The sequence below is a fragment of the Lactuca virosa genome, chromosome 7 (assembly GCF_052849685.1).
Source record: "Lactuca virosa cultivar CGN04683 chromosome 7, Lactuca_virosa_CGN04683_v6, whole genome shotgun sequence".
Lineage (NCBI taxonomy): Eukaryota > Viridiplantae > Streptophyta > Magnoliopsida > Asterales > Asteraceae > Lactuca > Lactuca virosa.
Window position 1 is genome coordinate 167,882,520 of NC_136432.1, and position 24,015 is coordinate 167,906,534.

Genomic DNA, 24,015 nt, shown 5'->3' on the forward strand with positions numbered 1-24,015 from the left:
TATCCAACATGACAAAACTGAATTGAAATACTATTTTATAACCAAGTATGGATATGGATGGAAATGTTACCATGAACCTAATGATCCTTAAACATTTTTCTGTCATAACAATGTTATATTAATCTTATTTAATTTAATATTTACTCTATAAATAAAACATTACATTTAAGGCCCAAATTTAGTTAATAAGCCCAGCTATTTTATCTAACCCATATTTTTCGACTTCATTCGATAGTTTTAGTTTTAGTTTTAGGCTTTTAGCGCCTGTTGCCATGAACCTATTTTTTACGTCACGCTGACGTCTGAAATCAAGGCACACATTTGCTTAGCTTTACCAAACGCTTCGTAGGTTGTACATTAATCATCAAGAATCCTTTTTTTTTTTTGTATTTATTAATTTATTTGATTTTACTTTTTTTTAAATGTCGTCCCATGTTTTTACTTTTTTACCACCCTCTTTCTCTGCCCTAGAGAACGGCCTCTCTGTACTCATATAATTTTTCCAATAATTTTCAAGAATCAAACATCATTTTCATATTCCATTTCCCCTATTTTTCTTGATCTTCTTCTAGAATTTCAAACCCACCATCTTCGACCCGCTGTTCCAATTCAATTTCACAAACCCTAGTTTTAATTTTCAAACATATTTAATTTAATCCCCCCAAGTGTTTCAAGAAACACACACAAGTCCCAAGGTATACTTGCTTTCTTCGGGTGATATTTCGCTTTCAGTTTTGTTGTCCATAAAGATTTCGAATTTAATCGTTCGACTGTCATTTCAGCGTCTTTCACTTTAAAACATCAATTATATTACATCAGTTGCGTCTCTGAATCGTTTCCCGTTTCCGCATTTCGATCTCCGTCGTCAAAGCTGTCGCTCGCACTTATTGCTCCACTGTTCGATTTTGCTCCAATTGTTTACCCGAAGCATGTTTCGATTTGAAACGACAATGAATTGACATAAAGATTGATGATTTCAATTTCGAATTGAGGAATTCTGATCACACATAGTCACATACATCCTTTGAGTGGAGATGGAAGATGCAGCAGCTCTAATTGAGGCCTCGGGATCTCGGTTTAGTAATATTGAACTCATTGGAAGGGGATCGTTTGGAGACGTTTATAAAGGGTAAAATTTTGTTCAACAATTACTTAATTCATTGTTGTTAATGCTCCCTCTAATGATTGATATAATACATTGATTTACAGGTTTGACAGGGAGAACAACAAAGAGGTTGCTATTAAAGTTATTGATTTGGAAGAATCGTCAGTTCTTTTACCCTAAATCTTGATAATCCATCTGATAAACAATAGTCATTTAAAATGCTTTTTGGATTCTTCTTTCTTGTGTTTTTATGTTAAACTTTTTTTCTTTATGTTGTGCAGAGAGGATGAAATTGAGGACATCCAAAAGGTACGAAATTTATCATCCTAATTGTATCGAATTAGTAAGAAAGATTTTAATAAATAATATTTGTTACAGGAAATAGCAGTTTTACAACAATGTCGATCTCCATACATAACTGAATACTATGGTTCTTATCTTCACAAAACTAAACTATGGATCATAATGGAATACATGGCTGGTGGCTCTGTTGCTGATCTAGTAATTTACTTCACCTGATCACAAATTCATATCTCCATTTATAATTTTTATTTTTTGGGATGAAAAAAGATTGTTTTTTATTTATTTATTCAACAGATTCAACCTAATCAACCTTTGGATGAAATGTCCATATCTTGCATCTTACGTGACTTGCTTCTTGCAATTGAATATCTCCACAATGAAGGAAAGATCCACAGAGACATAAAAGGTCAAAACTTGATAATGATTCATTGATTACTTTTTTGCAAATTTATATTCTCTAATGAACATTTTTTGACATATAATGACAATGTTTGTATCACTCTCTTTTTGACAGCTGCAAACATTTTGTTGAACGAAAGTGGTGATGTTAAGGTATCAATCGATGCTTATTATTGCTATTTTTATTAAAAAGATATGATTTTTATAATACCCTTAATAATAAATGTTACGATTGCTACTAAAGTTGCTATTGGCTCTCTTCTCACCTCCCCTAGAGCCTATTGAAGAAAAATCCGAGGCTGCCCTAAGCCCTACAGTTCCTTCGCTTACCGCCTAAGATGAATCTATTGCCTCCCCTCCCTCCACGAGTAGATATTTAGTATTTGAATAGTGTCAAACCCGCAATAGTCAAGAAGAAAAACTCAGGACTAGGAAAGAAAGGCAGAGACAGGGAAAGCTAGGGTGATAGCCCTATAGATGAGTAATAGGATAGGGAGCACTCCGCTACACTCATTAGGTGAAATTTTTTTTTTTTTTTTTTTGTGACAGGTGGCTGACTTTGGGGTGTCTGCACAACTTACAAGAACAATTTCTAGAAGAAAGGTATTAACTATTAGCATTATTGTGTATTCATATGATCATATCATATCTTTTACAAATATGCTAATAATCTTTTCTATTTATTTTTATGTCACAAATTTTTGTAACAGTTGTAGTTTGTAATAGACATTTGTAGGAACACCATTTTGGATGGCACCAGAAGTAATCCAAAATTCAGAAGGATACAATGAGAAGGTTATACTTATATATATATATATGTATATATCTATATATCTATATATCTATATATTATATCATTCTTATTTTGGAAATGGTGTTTGACTTTGGTTTGACTTTGCTTCATGCATTTCAGGCAGATATTTGGTCATTAGGAATAACAGCAATTGAAATGGCAAAAGGGGAACCTCCATTAGCAGATCTTCATCCAATGAGAGTACTTTTCATTATACCTAGAGAAAGTCCACCTCAGGTCCTGATTTTTATTTTTTTATTTCATCATTTAAATGATTTAATTTACAAAATCATCACTAAATTTGTTATAATGTCACCTTTTTTTTGTTTTTTTTACACGTGTCTTGCAGTTAGACGAGCATTTTTCGCGTCCTATGAAAGAATTTGTCTCATTGTGTTTAAAGAAATCGCCTTCTGAAGTATGTTACCTTTTTCATTTTCCCCCCTTCGACTCTCACTCATTTGCGTGTTTAGTCCCTGACTTTTTTTTATGACTCAGAGGCCAAGTGCTAAAGAACTCCTGAAGCACCGATTCATTAGGAATGCTAGAAAGACTTCAAAACTCCTTGAAAGAATCAGGTTTATAATAGTTTATTTAATATTTTTATATTATAATAATTTGTTACAAAAAGTTTTTTTTTTTTGACAGAGAACGACCAAAGTTCAAAATTAAGGAAGATGATGATGATGATGATTTGCCAGGTGGCACAACAGTTTTAAGGGAAGGATCTGACACGTTTAACATGACAAGGATTTCAAGAGTTGATGACACTGTTCGAGTCAGGTAGAGTAACAACCAACAACTAAATCAATACCTTAAATTAAAACATTTGACCAACTAGATTCTTACCTTAAACTCTCAGAAATGACGGCTGGGATTTCAGCATTAGCGGCTCCACAAATACAGGGACTGTTAGAAGCTCTGTAAGACCACCTCAAAATAAAGATAGAAAATCAGACACCCCTTCAACTCAAAAGAAACTACAAGTGTTCACCGGAAAAGTCGCCGGAGATGAAGAAGATATGTCTCCGGTGGGCGGCACCGGAACGGTGGTTATCCGGTCTCCGAGAGCACAAAGATCTTCATTTTCCAGCGATCAAAACACCATGGTAGGGTCCGCTTGGGTTATAAACTATTATATTCTAGAATCATTTTTTTTGTTTTGACTTTTGACTTTTGACTGGTCAAACAGTCAAACATGTTGACTTCACTTGAAGATGCTTCCACTAGTGGGACCGCTGTCTACCGTGGGTCCCACCATGAAGATTCGGATACCCCTCGGACTCCAAAGTCAAAATTGGGAATTCAAGAACGATCTTCCATAGCTTCACCTGAAAATAGTGCCATAAATCTTGCAGAGGTTTTTTTATTTATTTATTTTTTTTTTTTTTTATCTTTTCGATTATATGAATGTAATTTTGTAAATTTGTAATCAAACAACATTGATTGTCAATTTGTCATCAGGCAAAAGCTGCACTTCAAGGAGGGGGAATGAGGAAAGGAAAGTCAAGAGAAAGGTCTGGTTTGACCAAGGTCAAAAAAGATGTGCATGATGCAAGAAAACCGTTGACTAAAGAAGAAGAGAGACTTAGATTATCTGCCACGTCAGCATCTGCTACACTGTCCACTCTGATAATCCCTTCTTTGAAAGAGGTGGGAACTCCACTCATACTCATATTATTGCATTAATCAAACATAAGAATGATCAAAAAATGATTTTTTTTTTTTTTTTTGCATATGTATATGATGTAGGCTGTTTCTGATGATTTAGAGGCTTCAATTGTGCATAATGTTATAAATTCATTGATGGATATGGAATACACAAAACCTGGTTCTTGTGAGTTTCTTGTTACAAGGTTGCTTCATCGGTTAGCAAGGTAAAGCTTTGGGCTTGTTTCTTTTTGACTTAATGGGCTTAATATGTTAAGCACTTAAAAGCTATTTTACTTATGCATGACTTAATGGGGAAAAAAGAAAAAAAAAGTCTTATATTTCCATATGGTTTTAAAGATATAGTTTTTTTTTTTTTTTTTTTTTTATGTTGCTTACATGACTTTTTTTTTTCAGCTCAAAGGAACCATCTTTGAAAAATGTGCAAGAAGTGGCGACACGTGGGTTTTCCAAGGGTAAAAAGGTCACAGAACAACCAGAGAATGTGAATCAAGAAGACGATAGTAAAAATAAGCAACAGAAAAATGAGGCGCAACCTAATGGAAACTTGGGCCCACTTGCAAGGTTCTTGCTTTCAAGGTAATAATAGAATAGTATAATAAATCAATTGAATTTGTTATTAATTTGTTATAAGTTATAAATTTTGTATTTGTTTTGATGCAGATGGCAGGGACATAGTCCTTAAGATGGTAACGCAACTTAGAAAGATTGGATTTTTTTTTATTGCTGAGTATAACTTTTGTGATGCGAGTTGTGTTTTTTTTATCGATTAATTTATTCAAATGTACATTAACTTTTGTGATGCGAGTTCTGTTTTTTTTTATCATTAATTTATTCAAATGTACATAATATTTAGAGGAATTTGTAAAATTTTAATCTTAATTTTTTGTTGACAACTATTTGGATAAAACCAAATTACAAATTAAGACTATTTGATTCAGATTTTTGGATTGATTTTTTGACTATCAACTTTACTATTTGATTTGGATTTTTGGATTGAATTTTTGGCTTTCAATTAGACTATTTGATTTGGATTTTTGGATTGATTTTTTTGACAAAACCGAATTATTATTTAACATTTAGGACTGATTTTGATTTATAAAATAAGAACTGAATAATCCGAAAATCCAGATAAAGCTTTATTTTCATTTAAGTTAACAATTGAACAATTTGTATTATTTTCGTGATTAATATTCAAGTTATATATTTTTCTAAAATGTCATAGCTTTTGAAAACCGAGTTAAAAAAACGGATCCAAATAAATTGTAATTTAATTGATTCTAATTGAATTTGAATTATTTGGATTGTATCTGAAAAATTAAAATCAATTTGAAAATTCATTTGATTATGTCGCATCGAATCCAATGTTTCATTTTCAATAAAATCAACAAATGGAAAAGCAAATGCCAAAGTGGCTTATGCGGCACCTCTTTTTACTATTGATATATTTAGCCCTTATAATTTTATAATTTATAGAAAATGTCTTATTTTTACAAAAAATAATTCATGTGTTTAAGATTTTCATATGTTAATAGGTTTGACCCTATATAGAAAATAAATTATAAAATTTGTAAATGTAATTTATAAAAAAATGTCCTTTTGTATTATTATTTTTTTTGTTTTTTACAGAAACAGCCCATGGAACAATTTCTAGTTAAGATAAAAACGAAATTGTTGGTTGTGGTACATTTCCTCAATGGTTATAACAAGCGATTGATGTAAAAAAGATCGGATTTTTTGGTTATCAAGTAGCAATATAAACTACGCTATTCAGGTTAATATATGACTGGAACCATAAAAATGTTTTGGGATAAGATTCTTGTGATATTTTTCACTTTGGCCCCTTGGTCATGTTAAGTGGGTAATGTCTCTGTATTCGCGCACAAACATGTCAATGCTGCTGAGTTCTTTTCGTAGTCATTTCTTCAAACAGTTGGCGTGCACTTCCTTCTCGTCGATTCATGGCACAGCAAGTCTCGCTTCTGGTTCCAGTTCTATATTATTTGGTTCCACCAAAGATTACCCATCAAGAAAGTTGACAGATTTCTTGAATTTGACTTCAATTCCTGCAGCATTCTCTACATCTTCTTCTAATTCTGAAAGTCCGACAACTGGTTCGTACCTCTCTGTCGACATACAATGTCGTCAAGATGTTGCGGTAAGATTTTCAAGTTCTAAACACAACTTTTCATGAATACCCAATTGATTATCAGTCATGAAATCACTGAAAGTTCCAATCTTGTTTCCCCAGGATATGCTTTCGGAAGCTCTTTTATGTTTTGGTGCTACTTCCACAACCATGGTTGAACCAGACACCTGCAACTCTAATGACGAGGTAAAACCCTTTTCGATTCACTCCACAAATGTAAAGTTTCAAGCTTCATGACCATTTCACTTTGCAGGTTTCCATTGGTTCGATCTTCTTGGTATCTCAAGACGTGCATCAAAGTATCACATTCGCAGCTAATTCAATAGGCTTGAAAGAAACACCCGTTTACAAAGTCACCACAGGCTACCAATCTGATTGGATCGAAAATTCTCGAGTTACATCACTTTCTTATCATTCTTTAAACGAAAATCATACTCGTATGATTATAATCTGTTATAAACTTACATAATATTGCAGGAATCATTCCATCCCATTGAAGTTACAGAAGGAGTTTGGATTATACCCGAGTGGATAACACCCCCAGATCTTCAAGCTACGATCATAACTCTAAACCCTGGCTTAGCATTTGGAACAGGAGATCACCCTACTACAAAATTATGTCTATTGCTATTACATGATCTAATCAAAGGGGGAGAAACAGTTCTTGATTATGGCACAGGTTCTGGGATTCTTGCAATTGCAGCATTAAAGGTAGTATTCATTCATATTCATGTTTTTTTTTTTGGTTTGAAATCTTGACCATAAGGTACAGTTTGGTGCAGCGAAATCAGTTGGATTTGATATAGATCCACAAGCAATAACAGCCGCACATTATAACGCTGTTCTGAACAACATAGGACCCAAGAAATTGGAATTGCGGCTTGTTCCTAGTAACCCTAAGGACACCGGTTCTTCTTCATCAAGAGAGGAATGGAATTGGGCTATGAAGAGTGAAGAGGATTTAGATGGGAATGGAATCATATATGAGAAAGAGAAATACGATGTTGTTATTGGCAACATTCTTTTGAACCCTTTGTTAGATTTGGCAGATGAGATTGTTTCTTATGCGAAGCCTGGTGGTGTTGTTGGTCTTTCTGGGATTATCTTGGAGCAGGTATCAACTGTTGTAGATCGATACTCGAATCTTCTAGAAGGTGTGACTGTCTCAAAGATTGATGACTGGGCTTGCATACGTGGCACAAAGAGAAAGGATTAGGTGGAGCATGCATGGATCAATTATCAAGAGTGAATGAGTTTTAGTACACGTGTTTTTGATGTATTAACTTGTTTCCATGTTTTTAATGACACGGAGACATAATGTTTTTCTTTTTTTCGACATATAATGAAACAAACAATCTAATATAAGAGAAGTTTTTTCAATTAGTTTTACAAACAATAAAGCCTTACAACAAGTCAATACTATGTTCCTCCCAAACCCTAACATAATCCTCATGTAATCCATAACTTCCATACAAACATTGTACATTGTACATATAAAATAAACAAAGTCGAATGAAATGCAAACAGAATTAACACAAAGTGCTTCAAGCACAATTGCTTATGACATTATATTACGAGTACACATAATTTTTTTAAAAAAAAAAAGAAAAAAAAGGAAGTCACGTGTACAATTTGTAATTTGTATAACACAAATTAAACAAAACTTAAAACCTTGGCTTTGATCCATGCATTCATCACCTCTTGAGTTGCCTCCTAGCAAGAGCAGGAGCTCTATTGGGAATATAAACCTTGTAGCTTACCTGTATCACACAACAAAATTCCATACATTAATTATTAGTAATTATACTCAAGGGTTAAATGGTCATTTAGTCTTTAACACTCACTTGCACCATTTCACCACCCCTCATCACAGACATTGTCTTTTTCTCAAACTGTGAGGCCTCATTAGAACCAGAAGCAGAAGATGGTGTTTCAACTCCATCAGTTGACTTTTTGACCTCAACATTTTCATGGGTATTGATTATATTTTCTACCCTTTCAGTAGAAGATAAATCTGCACTCTGTAATTTTGGTTGTGATCCACTGGAGTCTGGTCCACTGTAAGTAGTATCAGTCTTTTCATGTTCATCTCTCCTCCATGTAAACCTACTCCTCTGGATTACTGGTTGTGACACAGGATTTTCAACAACATTCTTTTCTTTATTATCAATAACAGGATCTACTACTGTTTTAGTTTGAATCCCACCTCTGAATCTACTTAGGTTTTCTAAAGCTTTTTGTCTCAAAATCGACTCCAAATCATCAACACCTGATTCAAGATTATCTTTTTCCTTACTCATCACAGATATGTTGTTGTTATCAACTAATTCTTTCTTGGGTTCACCATCATTACTATCGTTGCTTTTACAAGAAGGGTAATCATAATCATGATCATAATCATACACCATCTCTTCTTTAACCTCATCATACCTTTTCATATCATCTCCTTCTTCATTCTCTGGTTGTGATGCAACAATGGTGATAACAGATTTTAATCGCCTCGGGTTGTTTTCCATTGTTACATTCTCAATGTTATCATCATCATCATCTTCGTAAGGTGAAGAAGATCTCATTTGTCTATTCCTATTCTTCCGATTTCCGTTTTTACCCTTGATTGTATTTGTATCTTCATCACTACTACTGTCTTCATCTCCACAAGTGGAGCAGCTTGCAGAATCACTAATATAACCATCTCTTCTTGACTTCTTCTTGATCTTCTTTTTGTTCTTTTTATCAGAAGCGGATTTTTTCTTGGATCTTCTTCTCTTCTTCACAGGGAGTGAATCATTGGAGCTATCTTCACTATAAGATCTTCTTCTGCTTCGTTTCTTGCTACCCTTTACTTCATTTCGTGTGCGAGAGCGTGATTTTCTACTTTTATATTTGCCCTCTGAGCTGGAAGATGAAACTAGTGATGAACTGGTTGAATCATCATCAGAATAAGAAGAGTAAGAATCATCATGTCGACTAAGCTTCTTCGATTTATTTCTTCTACTTGTCTTTTTTCTACGAGCCTGAGCACATTGTAACCAAAAGGATGATCCATATAAGCATTTGAAAAAGAAAAAGATATGTAAAAGAATTAGGACACATGTATTCGACAGAAGAACAGATACATGTTTGCCATTGTTGACCTCCCAACATATTCCAGTTCAAGTTTTAGAAGAACATGTTCTCCACAATACAGCAACTTAATTAGAATAGTTAAAAATTTCAACATATCGAAATCCAAAAATTTGGTTATCAAGTTGAGAGACAGGAATCGACTGAAATTTCGTATTTTAATCAAAAACGTCGTGGGAAACTGTCAATGTAGGATTAACTTATTGAGAAATCATACAAGAAGCCGAAACCCTAGAATTAGAAACTTGTATGAATTTGACAAACCTCGGAGGAGACCTTCAGACTTTTTTTCTTCGAGTATTTTTTCTTTGAGGACGAACCGCTCTTCCCCATTAAGCTTCTCATTCACTACTGATTTCACCTGCGATCAAAATACGTAAACAGCAAAAAGGAAAACGAAAAGAGGGAAGATTTCGGGAAAACCAGAAAGATATTAGAATCGTATATGCGATGAATCGATCAAATTAGCAGATTGCAACCGCCATTGAAGCCAAATCTCTCAATCTCTCACGATGCTCCGTGGAGCCACCAAACCACCAATAAGGGGTAAGAGAAGGGAACGAGCAAAGTGTATCCAACAAGTAGATACATAATTTCCTTTTTGATAATATTGGTCCCCATACTAATAATCAATAACCAATTTTGGTCCTATAACTTTTTAGTCTTAGTCTAACAAGTTGCAACTAACAACGCAAAAATCGTAGATTTAAATCTTATTCTTGAAAGATGTTTAACAAGTTGTAACTAACATGTCAGAATCTTATACTTGATGTTTACAAGTGTTACTTTTAAAAGTTTTATTTCCTCTAGGTAAGTGTTATTTTTTTTATGAAGAGAGCATTCACATATTTTGCACCAAGGAGTTGTCAATTTCTATACCTTGTCCACATTTTAGATAAGATAAAAAATAAAAAATAAAATACAATTTTTGTCTCATAGAATATGATACAAATAAAAAAAATACATTGCATCCCTAACAACTAACACACACACACACAACAATTCAACATATCAAACTCCTACAACACATCTTATTTATCACATTAAGCCTCAACTCCTCCATACAAAAACATATTTCCATCAATATTACACCATTTATTCTCAAGTATACATATCATATATATATATATATATATATATATATATAGTCAAAACAACAAACATTAGGCTTCTTCAGCATCACTTGAACTTGGACGAGTATCAATGTAAAATTCTGAATCAAGACCATCCATGATCCTTCCTCTATCCAACAAATAAACATAAAGTCAAACTAAAAGTCATGTTCTATTGTTCATAATCACAAGAAAAGAGCTTAATGTTACTATGTTATATACTTATATATATACCTTTCAAGAACAAATTTCCCTTCTTTATACTTCTGAGATTGTTCATGTGCTGTCTCCTGTTTTCAAGAATTCAAGATTCGTCACAAACTTTTAATATTTTACATTTTGAGATGAAGAAATTTACAAAAATGCACATAGAAACTGTGTAGACTTACATATTTCCAACCAACAATTTGTCCACAACATACACAAAATATATCTGTAACTGTATGCATTCCTGAAAGCATCATCCTTTCCTCAATAGGTCCAGCTGTAACGTTCACCCTAAATAACAAAACGCTTGCACTATAGTAACTCCAATGGTTACCTCGATAGGTCAAAGTTGTGGAAGGTGTTTTTTAGCGGAGTGAATATAGTAGAGGGACCAAAAATGTAAAAATATAGCATCCTTGAATGATATGTTAATAACATCTTCATTCATTTCCAATTGTTTGTGAGCCTGATTTGCCTACTCGCATCTCCACTGCAAATACGTGGGAAGATGGAGTTTAATCACTCATTGTTTTAAGAAAGAATTTACAAGATTTAGTTAGTACCATAAATTTGATTTCTTGATGAATTTTTCTCGGTATTTTTAGGCGATAGATAAGAACAGGGCACAATTGGCTCAGATTAACCTAAGATCGAATTATATGAAAGACATAGTTGAAATGTGTGATTGAAGTGGAGATTATCAATTCAATTGGTACACAAAGTAAAGATGAGGTTTGAATAACTTACACGTTGCTAAAAAGGTATGCTTTTCCTCTGCGACAATGAAAACCCTAATTGTATGAAAAGAACATGCAAATTAGCGTTGCAGATCATACAAAATGTTAAAATCCTTCATAACCTAAAATTGAAACTTGTAACAGTATAATTGAACGGAGTAGATGAAGATCATACGCAAATCATTACCCGGGAGATGACACTCTCGGCGAGGGCAAGATTTGTTTTGCAGAACTTGCATTTGTAAGTTCTTCCCTCCAACTCCACCAGAAATATCCGACCCATTTGTCACCTTGAAGCACTGAAATTCAAAACTGTTTCAGTTGTGACTGATTTTTCTGAATCAAAACCCTAGAACTGATTTTGTTGCGGAAGAAAGAGTGACGAACTTGGATGTGACTAGGGAGCAGAGAAATAATCCACCGCCTATTTTCCTAGCGCTGTCGTTATCGTTGTTAAATAGTTGGGCCTAGTTGGACCATTGAAAGCCCAACCCGCTAAATTTGGGCCAAATCTCACTATTCATTTTTTTTTAAATGATTTCATTATAATCATATTATATTATAAAGGAAGCATTTTTTCTTTCACTAGATTCATTTGAAACTCCCATGTATTTTTCCTTTCACCACATTCATTTGAAATTCTCATGACTTTTCAATTTCTTTTTAATAATGATTATAAGTTGGTTAATAAGATTAAATAAATATCAAACCTAAAGTTTAATCATATATAAACTAAATTTCAATATTAAAAGAATATCTTTATTTTTACTTATAAAATTATGTTTTTTTAACTTTTTACATATTATACTTAATTTATTAGTTTTAATATATTGGTCGATGTAAACCATTATCATTTTAAAGCTACAACTTTTGAACAATTTGTATAAAATATTTAAATTATAAAATTAAATATAATATATTACATGACCAACTTAAATATAAATTTTAGTTTAACTTAAACAACCCAAATAATATTTATAAATAGTTAAAAGTGATAAGTTGTAGTGTCTTTCTAATAATGATTATAATTTGGTTAATAAGGTTAAATAAATATCAAACCTAAAGTGTAATCATAAATAAACTAAATTTCAATATTAAAATAATATCTTTACTTTTACTTATAAAGTTATGTCTTTAACTTTTAACATATTATACTTAATTTATTAGATTTAACATGTTGTCGTGTATAAACCATTATCAGTTTAAAGCTAAATGCAAAAACTAAATTGTAATATCAATACTATTTTCTAAAGATATTAGTATAATCGTTAAAATTTTTTAAATAAGTAGCTTAAAATAACTTACAATAACAATAGTTAAAAATAACTCTATATAAATGATTATATTGTTACATTTAAAAATAAAAAAACAATGTCTGATGTTTTAAATAATTATAATGCTAGAAAGTAAAACGTTAAGAAAATAAATTTTAAAAAATTAACTAACAATAACAAAAACTATAAATAACGTTAAGTCATATATTATATTTAATTTTATTCATGAGTAACTCGCGGATAGAAGTCATTCAAACGATTGAAATTATATAGTTATAATACATGTATATATTATCATATAATTCAAAATAATCAATATATTATATCAATTTAGTATACATATTATTATATCAAATTTAACAACAACGTTATTGTTATATTTAAAAAAACATATATTTGTAAAGATTTAACTATGTAGGTGTTTATGCGCAACGCGCAGGCCTTCGCCTAGTTACTAATATAATACGGAGTAGTTTAATTTTCAAATTTCAAGATAGCTTTTATTATTAATATTGTGATTAATTTTTCTTTACTTTTTAAAATGATATAATTGTTTTTTTTTTCTTTTTTAGATGGTTACTTTTGTTGGGAAAATGTTGTGTTGTGACTAACCGATAATAGGCTTGCACCAAGATAACATAGGGAGTGTGAAATTAAAACTGCCAAATTTGTATATTGTAAATAGTATAGGGACCATTATTGTAAGTCCTATTATTTATTTTAGAGAGATTAGGTCCACAGAGTTTTGGTTAATCGTTGAATTTAGAACTATGAATTTTTGACTTATGTCTTTGAAAGTTTTGAATGCATATAAAAGTTTCTATGACACGATTTAAGTAAACAACTTTTAAAAAAATGTATTTTCGTGAACCATGTGTAACTAAAATTTAAATTGTTAAAACCATTTTCATTTAATAAACAATTTTATTGTTTATTTTGTTAATGCATACATTCACCTCACACAAGTAATAAAAACAAACAAATATGCATAATTCATGCCCAAACCTAAACTCAATTTTATGGGTAGTATAACATTGTTTGGCCAAAAACTATGGACAAGAAAATCTCTAAGCTGGTCACTAAAAACAAACTAGAAAAAGACCACCAAACACTGTCGCAAGCACCCCATCGTCTTCCCTGGTCAAAGTCACAACGAGCAACATAGGGCAGCGGGATGCCTTATTGTTGGGCTATGTATGGTGTTGGCCTTATCAAAGGGGAGTCTTTTGGTGTTGGGTGCCTTATTGTTGGACTCAATTGTCTGATAAAATGATTATTTTAAACTTGTGTTTTTTTTATTCAAGTATATTACTAAATTATAAAAATTTCAGCATCAAAATCAATTGCTAGAAAAAATTATACATTTATATGTTAAACATAGAAACATAAAACGGTTTCACAATTCACAAATTCACAAACAATAATTACTAATTTTCAGATTTTATCAACACAGAAAGATTTTATAAAATAACAACCCTAGCAGCTGATGGACAAGAATCAATCTTCAAAATCATATATCAAAGCTAACAACAAATCAAAAGGAAAATTGATTTCACGTGTAGACTTCAACTATTGAATCAATTTCATGTGTATACTTTAAGAACAATTTTCACAATAATGGATTTATAGAAAAATCATGGAAAAGCAAATCTAGTGAGTCACGATGGCTCGGTGGCGACAACTCACGGTTGAGCATCGATGACGCACCAACAAAGAATCAATGGTAGAGACCGGTACTTTCAAGGGAGGAGATCATCATTGGTGAGGGCGACACTTTCAGAGATTGGCATCGGATGTCGTAGCTTGGTGTTAGAAACTTGTGGGTGTGCGAGGTTGACGATGGGATGGCGGTGTTGTGTGAGGTCAACAATAGGAGGAGGTGGTCGACGCATTAGTTGGTCGGAGGTAAGAAGAGACTGGAGAGATGATATAGTGAAGATGGGTGTATGTTGGATGGAGGTGTGCATATAAGAGCAACAGGAGGAATGACATCTTTTTTTATTTAAATACATGGTCAAGTTTGAAAATTTAATAGGCTTTTATTCATATGCTACCAAACATCTCAAATATGAAAAATCAAGAGTTCTCTCTCAATTTTTCAATTAAAAGACTACCAAACAGCTCCTAATCCACTTAGATGTATCCTAAAAGTGTTACGAATATCTCTTTTAAGAATAACATAGCCCCACTCATTAATAAACAAATGGATGTTAAATATCTATATTTATACATGTCTAAAGTCAATGAAAACATATATTTTTATTTAATAAAAAATATTAAACAAACCCTACATGAATAAAATTTGAACAAGAGCAAATAGAAGTTACGATAAATTCCCAATAATTGGGTCTATCTTAATTAAGATCAGTAGGTGCTAATCTTTGTACATTCCCTTACAAAACATATTTAAAGAGTGTTTGGGAATGATTATTTAATGATTTGATACTGTTAATAAACATTTTTTTAGTGTTCACATAAAATAGAATATAAATTTCTTACTAAATTCAATAAGTATTTTTTAATAGTTTGTTTTCTTTTATTTATTATTTGAAAATGACTTATTTAAAAGTGTTTATTATAGGTGGAAACCAATTTATCCATTTACCAAAGTTTTAACCAATTTATCTATTTACCTAAGTTTTAGCCCTAAAAACCAATATGATTTATAGTTTCGTTTTCCATTTTTTTTTTCATACCAATGGTAACCATAAAAATTTACTCTTTACCCTTTTCATGTTTTTTTTTCTTTTCTTGACAATTTTATGTATTTAAGCAGAAAACACTAAAAACAACTTATCAATATATTATGTTTTGGCATTGTATATATCAGCCGATGCAAACATTTTTTTTTTCTTAAATTTTCTATAATCTCAGATGTATTATTGTGAGGGAAGATGGGACAACCGAAGTGTTTAAATTTAAGAGAAAACATAAATCGCCTCTTTTTATTATGAGTTTGATTTGATAATGATTGTATCTGAAATATTTACATCCTAATTCTTTTTCTTTTCTATTTTTACCAGTAGATCACATACAAAAACCTAAAAGGCTAACACATATTGGTGATTTGTATCATCAATGTGTATTTAAGTGTAATGGATTGACTTGTTGACCAAAATCAATCTTGATGAATATTAAACAGGTAAGGAAGGTGTGGAGTGCACACTTGTTTAAGTTTATTCAAGATTTAAAGTAGACTGTCATTTAGGGGAGAAGCGCCTAAACAAACAGGGGTCCGGGGGCAATGCCCCTGAGAGTGGGGTCCAAGGAGCAGAGCCCCTGGATGGCGTCGAAATTTTTTATTTGGGTTATATTGCTATATTAAAAATGCATCAGAAATATGAATTTTTGAAAATAAACCTAGTTTTGACCCTTATATAAAGAACTCGAATTAGTGACAGTTTGTCAGACATAAAACTGTATTGTGACAGTTTTCTGATGGAAAAGGTACTTAAACAATTTTAGTCTTCATTTTATGGTACTTATGAAAATCATACCAATTCATTCTATGTTATGTTCTCTCGTATTTTTAGTTTTATCCATTTGAAGTGTAACATCCTGTTTCGGATCGTCCGTGATCAGGGTTCGTGGGCTGCAAACCGGGCATGAGGAGGTCTCGGGGTTGCGACGAGTTGCTAGAACCTTAGGGCATCTCGTCACCTTTCCGTGGGTTTGAGGTTCATGGGAATCGAGGTTATATCGAGGAAGTAATGAAACTTTGAAGTTGTGGCAAGATAAGTCCCTTATTTGAGAAAGGTGGCAGCTGAGTACGCTGGGCGTACATATGTGTACGCTTAGCGTACTCGTGTGCGTGATTTTCAAGCGGAGTCACCTAGTATGCTGGGCGTACTAGGCACAAAGTAGAAACCCTAATTGTTGGTGAGTCTCATATATAAAGGATATGATGGCCTCATTCCTAGCCACCATTCCCAGACACCAAGCCATCCTAACCCTAAATCATTGTTCTTATAGCTTGTGAGTGCATTTGAGAGCATGTGAGTGTAATATTATGTTCTTGAAGTGGAGAAGAAGCCTTGGTGAAGAAGGAGTGAGAGTCCAGGCTTTTAGATCTGAGCTTAGCTGTGTGGAAAGCTTCACATAGAGGTATAAAGCTTCAAGCTTTCTCACCCTTTTGATTTGTGCATTTATGTGGAGTATTTTATGGTTTTGTCCCAAAAGATGGAGACTTTATGAGATATTGAGCTCCAGAGACCTTGATCAACCCCCTTTTAGTGTATTTTGTGGAGTAAAGTCATAAAAATCCAATCTTGGACGTTAGAAGCAAGCCATGCATGAGTTATGAGCTTTATGAGGAAAGAGGATGAGTGTTTTGAGTGCTTGTGACCTAATCAGCCATGCAAAGGCTTAAAGTCACTGACTTTATGGATTAAGAGATATTAGGGGGTCCAGATCTGTGATATGAGCCAAGGTCTTAACTGATTAAGACCAAGTGAGTAGAAAGAGTGAATCTGGGGAGTACGCTGAGCGTAATTCCTGTACGCCTCGCGTACTGTCCCAGTGTCCCCGATGGTCAATCTGGTTTGTGAGTACGCTAAGCGTACCAAGGGAGGTACGCCCCGCGTAACCTCATTGTGGACTTTTGGGCTAAGTCTCATTTTGGGCCTGGAGTGTTGGGCTTGGAGTTTGGGCTTGTTGCAATAGAGTATTGGACCAGAGGAATATATATTCATGCTTGGGCCCTTAAGTTGGGCTTGCCATTTAGTTTGAGAGTGGGCCTTGGGAGAGCCCATTTATTATTGGGCCTTGGTGAGCCTAATGGGTTTTAGGCTATTAATGGGTTGGTTAGTAGTCTTCCTTTAGACCTAATGAGTGGGAGTCTGGACTTAGTTCCTAATTGGGTTAATTGTGGTTTTGGCTCAGAGTTAGAGGCCGGTGCGTAGGAACAGCGTTTATAGGGGTTGTTCATCATCCGAGGTGAGTCTTCTCACTATACTTTACCTAGAGTGGTATTTATGTGTGACCAGAGGGTCGTATGTGCTTACTTGAGTTATGCATTTGTTTGTGTGATATATATGATATATTATGTGTTACTGAGACCGGACCGGAGGGTCCAACGAGCTGTGAGACCGGAGGATCCTCACTTAGACCGGACCAAAGGGTCCAACGAGCCATGAGACTGGAGGGTCCCACTGAGACACATAGACCGGAGGGTCTTACAGAGTTATAGCCTCGAGTGGCTAATATGTTGTATGTGGTATTTTGGGAAACTCACTAAGCTTCGTGCTTACCGTGTTATGTGTTATGTGTTTCAGGTTTTTCTCAGGATCGCGGGAAGGCACTGGCTCGATTGTACACACCAGAGAAAGAGTTATGTTTTGAGGATCCTGGATTATTAATCAAACAATTATGGAGATGCATTTTGTAAACTAAATAAATGAGATTTTGTGAAATGCGTTATGAGAATTTATATGATTTTAAAATGAAAATTTTGTTTGGAAATTTACGGTGTTACAAGTTGGTATCAGAGCCCAGGTTTGAGGGATCCGGATGCACCTTCGGGTATATCTGGACTCAAACTGAGGATTTGAGAAAAATTTTCAAAAGAAATGATTTTTCTAAAACGAGCAAGAGTTTCTAAGAGAAAAAAATGAGAAGGAGCAGTGTGTACAATCAGCCAGAGCCCGAACGACGATTTCCCAAAATACCCTTACTTATTTGTGTTATGAGTTATTATCTTGATATTATAGATGTGTGCTAGAAGATAGGCTAGGTATTTCATATTTTAGGGCTAGAGTTGCCTGATTTGTGATGCCTTAGCCTAGGAATGTTGCTATCTGTGATGTGCTTTGAGTATGTGCGGAGTAAGAGTATCCAGCAGAGATCTTTTAGAGAGAACTTGAGTAGAGGAGTAATCTAGGAGAGATACCTAGATGAGCAATTGAGGAGCCTACTGAGATAGTAATTAAATACCTACGAGGGGGGTAGAGTTGCTTGAGTTTGGTGATACCTCTTTGAGGGAGCAGAGCAAGTGGAGTTGTAACCTAGAGTGGTTTTTCGTGCTGATAGAGATTATTCGATGCCCGAATGATGCTTGCTTCGTGCTTTATGGAACTCTTGATGATGGGAGACAGCTACTAAGTGAATATGACGATATTCAGGAGGTAGATGACTGTCATCATAAGGAGTTCTTCAGCAGCTGATGGCAGAGAAGTAAGGGAACCTAGGAAGAGCCTAGGAAGTGGCCTTAGTCAGATGAGTACGCTGATAGAGGAGAGTATTCGCTGGGAAGCGACCAGGGTAGTGGGATTAGTGATCGAGAAGGTTGAGGAGCTACTTAGGAATTCTGGGATGATCAGTGTGGAAAGTACGGGTAGATGTGGCAGGTAGTATGGGTCCGTACTACTGAAAACAGAGGACCCGTACTCGAAACAGGGAGAATACCAGAGATTCTAAATAGCAGATTGAGAGGAGATAACATGGTTCGAGTACCATGATTCGTGGCGGTTAGTGCTTCTGGTTTTACCAGTTGTTCCATGGTGGTTGATTAGTCTGAGATCAGATGATAGAGTGTGGGGCCAGAGGGCCATGTCGAGCAAGTTTTAATGGAGTATACCATTAAAGGGGAAATCGAGTTCGTTTCCGAGGGATTTTTTTTGGTGAGATGTTAGTTGGAGTCACAAGGCTCAGGGATGGGTAGAGATGATGCTTATTGGAGGATCGAGGTCTGAGTCGAGCCATCGGCTGATGGATGAGACGTCACCTTCTGCGGCAAGAGTTGCGTTGTTCCCGTTTCTGGGAGAAGCGAAGGAGATATCGAGTTTCCGGTTTCAGAGTTTGAAGGTAAACCCCGTGGGGTAGCATATGGTGGTGACCTTTTTCATCAGAATATTTGGGCAGTTTGTCTGTTGTGAGGTATTTCGTGTACCATGAAGTCATTAGTGGAGGATGAGATGGAAGAGACCCAGGAAGGTGCCTTTATGAGTGTGGCATGCTTTTAGCAGCAATTTCAGGTGGTTAAGAGGAATATCGGGGGCGGTGGCCCTCGTTGTTATGTTGTGTATCGGTGGTGAGAGTGAGGTCTCGTGCTTTAATGATGATTCCCGTGTTGGGAGTCTGGTAGAGGAGTCATAGATGAGGTGGGTGATAGTGTATTATTTCCGGACTGAGGGTCAGGGTTATTTCGGAACAGTTGAGGTATCCGGCGGTGTGTTAGTCTGAGGTTCGAGATGACTAGAGGCAGTCGCGCTGGGAGGATTTTGAGATTTTGTCTGAGTTACGGGATATTTGGAGTTGCTTGGTTTCCTTCGGGAAGATCATTGAGTTTTTTCGTGGTATATCCCCAGAGTCAAGTGTGATGTACCTGGTGAAACAGTCCATGGAGCAAATTGTCGGTATGCCGACTGGTGATGGTTCGAACCCTGAGTGGGGGAGAACTGGGTATTCAATTGAGAATATCAACAATTCGTTCAAAGTGATATTAGAGAGCTGGTGATGGAGGACCACGGCACGAACACACGAGACCTGGGTTATTGGTGGATGAGGCGAGGTGCAAGGCGGGATGATGTATGAGTATGTGCTTAAGGAAAGATGAAAGAATCCGCGGCAGGTGGCCATTGGTCAGAGGATTTATTATGGCTAGAAATTTTCGGGTTTGCAAATGTTGAGTTCGAGGCGGATGGGTCGCTGAGTTCAGGGTGCAATAGCTGAGATTTGCGGGTATAGGTATAGATTGTAATCTATACACCAGAAGAGGGCAGCAATTGGTTTGTCGACCAATTTTAGAGTCAGTATGAGTAGTTCCTATGGGCGGTGATCAGTAGAGGGTGGAGCTTTTAATTTTCGTCAACGCATATTCAGTCGTTGACGATTCCTTCGTGTTTAAATTTAGGAGATGGGAGTATTTCGAGGTTTCGAGTTGTGTAAGTGAAAGATCAGTGGTAAAGGCAAGACCGTGTGAGACGATGTGATGGTGTACCGAGGCACCCGAGTATGATGTTCTAATTTTTGGTCATGTTAGGACTCGAGTTGTGAGATGGCGAGTGGGGTACCGAGTGATTTCGTTCCCGTGGGAACCCATCAGTTAATTGTCGTCGGAGTGAGATTGTCTAAGGGTGTGTCTGTGCAGAGACTAGTGTCTTGCCTGCGAGAACTTACATCAGAAGTGGTGGTGCATAAGCTGGGTGGGTGTAAGCACCTATCTATGTTGAGCTGCGGAGCATGAGTTGGTAAACTCAGTGTGGTGATGACTTGATGATGAGGTTATGAGGTGATAAGGGAGCAAGTGGATCCGGGTGGGAGTAATCGCTTGGGATTATCAAGAGAAACCGTGGAGTGAGCTCACGGTGAGTCAGTGAGCGAGAGAGTGTTGTAAGACTATGCGTAGCCGTAGCATCCATGAGTCAGTGGAAGAGAGTGTCGTGATACTACGGGGAGCCGTAGTATTCACTGGATAGTGGGTGAGGGCTGTGATACTGCGGGGAGCCGTGGTATTCACTAGTCAGCGAGAGAGTGACGTGATGCTGCGGGGAGCCGTAGTATTCACTGGTTAGAGAGAGAGTGTCGTGATACTGCAGGGAGCCATAGTATTCACTGGTTAGAGAGAGAGAGAAAGTGTTGTGATACTGCGGGGAGCCATAGCATTCACAAGTCAGTGAGAGAGTATCGCAAGACTAAGGGGGAGGCCGCAGCACTCAGTAGTCGATAAGGGTGAATACTGTTCTGCCGAGAGCTGTAGTATTCACTAGTCAGAGTATGGCGCAGAGGATTTCTTAGGCTTGGGTAGCCTTACCGCTTGAGTCTTCGGGAGCCTAGTTGCCGAACCAGGGGCGAGACAGGGGTCTCCGTGTCGGCTGGGAATCGTTGTATCCCTGGGATGAGGAGGGATTATCGTAATCAGAAGGAATTAAAGAGATGGTGTGTGCATAAATCCGCGAATCTTGGGTCATGAGCTGAGTACCAGATTGGAAATAAGTGGTTCCAATTCTGCTGTTGAATCAGACTCTTAAGCTCAAGTCTGGATCCATTCGTGTATTGAATAAGCGAGATGAGGTTCGGATTCGTGGATGGGTTTCATTTTGGGGGGGGGGGGTATTAACCTCCATCAGATATCTTAGGCCGGAGTGGATCAGTTTCGTTAATATGAGAAGTACTACGAGACGCAGGGAACCAGTGGGTGGTAGATGACAGAGGTCGGAGGTGAGACGATTTTTGATGAGTTGTAGCATTCGCTGAGGGTGAAGCGAACTTCGTGACTTGTGTGTCGTGATGAGCCGGGATAGTTATTGTGAGAAGGAAGTCGGTGAGACATTTTTGGTTGCAATGAGTAACCTTTGGAGGTTCATCTTTTGGGTTGGGAGCTAACCTGATGCTCAGTGTTGAAAGGGATAATTGAGTGGAAGTTGGGGCTTATGTATATAGATATCGGAGGATACTTCCAAGCGAGCATGATCTTTTCTTGTGTTTGAGTTTTGGGGTTCTCTCCTTTCGATGAGTTATGATAGCTGTTCAGGCGGTGGGTCCTTAGGGGATTATGACCTTTCCGTTCCTTTTGAGTTGCGATCGGGATCGATTAGAGAATCAGAGTTGGAAGAGTGTTCTTAGAGTCTGCTGGTCGATGGGCGATTAGCAGGATGATGTTTTGCGAGGGTGGTCTGGCAGGGAGATAGACCACTAGAGTTTCAAGTTCTGGAGAGTCAGATCGAGTATCGCAGCTGCAGTTGGGTCTGTCCTTCTTCGGGGTCGGGAGTCCCTGTCAGGTTCAGGTGCTTTTGGAGGAGATTGTTGTAGTATATGGGGTCTTTTCGGTGGTGCTTCTCGGGTTTGGGTTCGATCTATGTGTTGATAAGGAGCGATTTCGAGGGCGAAATCTAAGTCAAGTAGGGGAGAATTATAACATCTTGTTTCAGATCGTCCGTGATCAGGGTTCGTGGGCTGCAAACCGGACATGAGGAGGTCTCGGGGTTGCGACGAGTTGCTAGAAGCTTAGGGCATCTCGTCACCTTTCCATGGGTTTGAGGTTCATGGGAATCGAGGTTATATCGAGGAAGTAATGAAAGTTTGAAGTTGTGGCAAGATAAGTCCCTTATTTGAGAAAGGTGGCAGCTGAGTACGCTGGGCGTACATATGTGTACGCTTAGCGTACTCGTGTGCGTGATTTTCAAGCGGAGTCACCTAGTACGCTGGGCGTACTAGGCACAAAGTGGAAACCCTAATTGTTGGTGAGTCCCATATATAAAGGATATGATGGCCTCATTCCTGACCACCATTCCCAGACACCAAGCCCTCCTAACCCTAAATCATCGTTCTTATAGCTTGTGGGTGCATTTGAGAGCTTGTGAGTGTAATCTTGTGTTCTTGAAGTGGAGAAGAAGCCTTGGTGAAGAAGGAGTGAGAGTCCAGGCTTTTGGATCTGAGCTTAGCTGTGTGGAAAGCTTCACATAGAGGTATAAAGCTTCAAGCTTTCTCACTCTTTTGATTTGTGCATTTATATGAAAGTGATATTCACGATTCTCAGATTTCCAAGTGCCATTATACCCCAAATTTCTAACAACACATGCTAGTGTACGTAACATAATTTGGGATAAATTACGTCCATATGTCTTGTGATACATTGGATTATCCCCTTGGTCACCTATTGAAACGTCCTAAATTTCTAATTATTTTTCTTTAAAAACCAGAGTAACATTCAAAACCCATTTCTTGAAAACATATCATATTATTCATTTTTTTCAAAAGCATAAGGATTACACAAAGTTAAATTACAGAAACCAGCGGAAGTTGAATAACAATGTAACATTAATGCGAGTGTACAGTCACATTACGCCATTCCCTCGACCAACCTGAAAAACATTTAATTTAGATATGTGAGCATGGAGCTTAGTGAGTTCCCCAGTAGACCGCATATTTCATCATACATACATTGCATACAGACATCAAATCTCAGCTCAAGTGACGTTCTGCATAATCAAATGTGATTATATAGGCTCAAACCTTTAGTGTTGTTTCACAATTAACCCATCGATCCTAACACATCAACATATCATTCAATCAAACAATTAGTATACATTGATATGGTATAACCATAGTCTTACATACCATTGCTATAGTACAATTATAGTCTCGCAGAAACCATACAACCATATCTAAAGCTACTGGTAATATTGACAGGTCGCCTTGTGAATG

General features: G+C 36.1%; 4 protein-coding genes across 4 annotated transcripts; 2 read left to right on the plus strand and 2 right to left on the minus strand.

Annotated features, from left to right (window-relative positions):
• The first annotated feature begins 409 nt into the window (after positions 1 to 409).
• On the plus strand, positions 410 to 5,126 carry LOC145125040 (uncharacterized). The gene is made up of 19 exons (XM_079060533.1): positions 410 to 695; positions 783 to 1,129; positions 1,210 to 1,266; positions 1,387 to 1,414; positions 1,484 to 1,606; positions 1,703 to 1,814; positions 1,923 to 1,960; positions 2,357 to 2,410; positions 2,534 to 2,602; positions 2,721 to 2,837; positions 2,950 to 3,018; positions 3,099 to 3,178; positions 3,249 to 3,383; positions 3,463 to 3,709; positions 3,793 to 3,960; positions 4,065 to 4,253; positions 4,353 to 4,477; positions 4,668 to 4,850; positions 4,935 to 5,126. Exons 2-19 carry the CDS (start codon positions 1,035 to 1,037, stop codon positions 4,954 to 4,956), a joined length of 1,911 nt encoding a protein of 636 aa, XP_078916659.1. The 5' UTR covers positions 410 to 695; positions 783 to 1,034; the 3' UTR covers positions 4,957 to 5,126.
• A 958-nt stretch (positions 5,127 to 6,084) lies between these two features.
• LOC145124207 (ribosomal protein L11 methyltransferase-like protein) lies at positions 6,085 to 7,800 on the plus strand. Its single transcript, XM_079059467.1, has 5 exons — positions 6,085 to 6,429; positions 6,523 to 6,606; positions 6,674 to 6,814; positions 6,898 to 7,131; positions 7,193 to 7,800. The coding sequence occupies exons 1-5, from the start codon at positions 6,136 to 6,138 to the stop codon at positions 7,634 to 7,636; spliced, it is 1,197 nt and encodes a 398-aa protein (XP_078915593.1). The 5' UTR covers positions 6,085 to 6,135; the 3' UTR covers positions 7,637 to 7,800.
• A 133-nt stretch (positions 7,801 to 7,933) lies between these two features.
• LOC145124206 (transcriptional regulator ATRX-like protein) lies at positions 7,934 to 10,111 on the minus strand. Its single transcript, XM_079059466.1, has 3 exons — positions 9,808 to 10,111; positions 8,265 to 9,434; positions 7,934 to 8,180 (listed from the first exon to the last, which is right to left on the minus strand). The coding sequence occupies exons 1-3, from the start codon at positions 9,886 to 9,888 to the stop codon at positions 8,115 to 8,117; spliced, it is 1,317 nt and encodes a 438-aa protein (XP_078915592.1). The 5' UTR covers positions 9,889 to 10,111; the 3' UTR covers positions 7,934 to 8,114.
• Positions 10,112 to 10,451: 340 nt separating this feature from the next.
• LOC145127114 (Yippee family putative zinc-binding protein) lies at positions 10,452 to 12,033 on the minus strand. Its single transcript, XM_079062367.1, has 5 exons — positions 11,787 to 12,033; positions 11,610 to 11,653; positions 11,045 to 11,153; positions 10,890 to 10,945; positions 10,452 to 10,785 (listed from the first exon to the last, which is right to left on the minus strand). Exons 1-5 carry the CDS (start codon positions 11,880 to 11,882, stop codon positions 10,707 to 10,709), a joined length of 384 nt encoding a protein of 127 aa, XP_078918493.1. The 5' UTR covers positions 11,883 to 12,033; the 3' UTR covers positions 10,452 to 10,706.
• Between the last annotated feature and the right edge of the window lie 11,982 nt (positions 12,034 to 24,015).

Bases quoted from the DNA above. Each gene is read 5' to 3' on its own strand.
- LOC145125040 (XM_079060533.1), top strand. From the start codon at position 1,035: ATGGAAGATGCAGCAGCTCTAATTGAGGCCTCGGGATCTCGGTTTAGT. The intron at 2,411-2,533 runs GTATTAACTATT...AGTTTGTAATAG, and splicing joins GAACAATTTCTAGAAGAAAG to ACATTTGTAGGAACACCATT. The intron at 4,254-4,352 runs GTGGGAACTCCA...TATATGATGTAG, and splicing joins TAATCCCTTCTTTGAAAGAG to GCTGTTTCTGATGATTTAGA.
- LOC145124207 (XM_079059467.1), top strand. From the start codon at position 6,136: ATGTCTCTGTATTCGCGCACAAACATGTCAATGCTGCTGAGTTCTTTT. The intron at 6,430-6,522 runs GTAAGATTTTCA...TTGTTTCCCCAG, and splicing joins AATGTCGTCAAGATGTTGCG to GATATGCTTTCGGAAGCTCT. The intron at 6,607-6,673 runs GTAAAACCCTTT...TTCACTTTGCAG, and splicing joins CCTGCAACTCTAATGACGAG to GTTTCCATTGGTTCGATCTT.
- LOC145124206 (XM_079059466.1), bottom strand. From the start codon at position 9,888: ATGAGAAGCTTAATGGGGAAGAGCGGTTCGTCCTCAAAGAAAAAATAC. The intron at 9,435-9,807 runs GTTTGTCAAATT...CAATGTGCTCAG, and splicing joins GTCTGAAGGTCTCCTCCGAG to GCTCGTAGAAAAAAGACAAG. The intron at 8,181-8,264 runs GTGAGTGTTAAA...TGTGTGATACAG, and splicing joins GGGGTGGTGAAATGGTGCAA to GTAAGCTACAAGGTTTATAT.
- LOC145127114 (XM_079062367.1), bottom strand. From the start codon at position 11,882: ATGGGTCGGATATTTCTGGTGGAGTTGGAGGGAAGAACTTACAAATGC. The intron at 11,654-11,786 runs GTAATGATTTGC...TCATACAATTAG, and splicing joins CCGAGAGTGTCATCTCCCGG to GGTTTTCATTGTCGCAGAGG. The intron at 10,786-10,889 runs GTATATATATAA...TTTGTTGGATAG, and splicing joins GGGAAATTTGTTCTTGAAAG to AGGAAGGATCATGGATGGTC.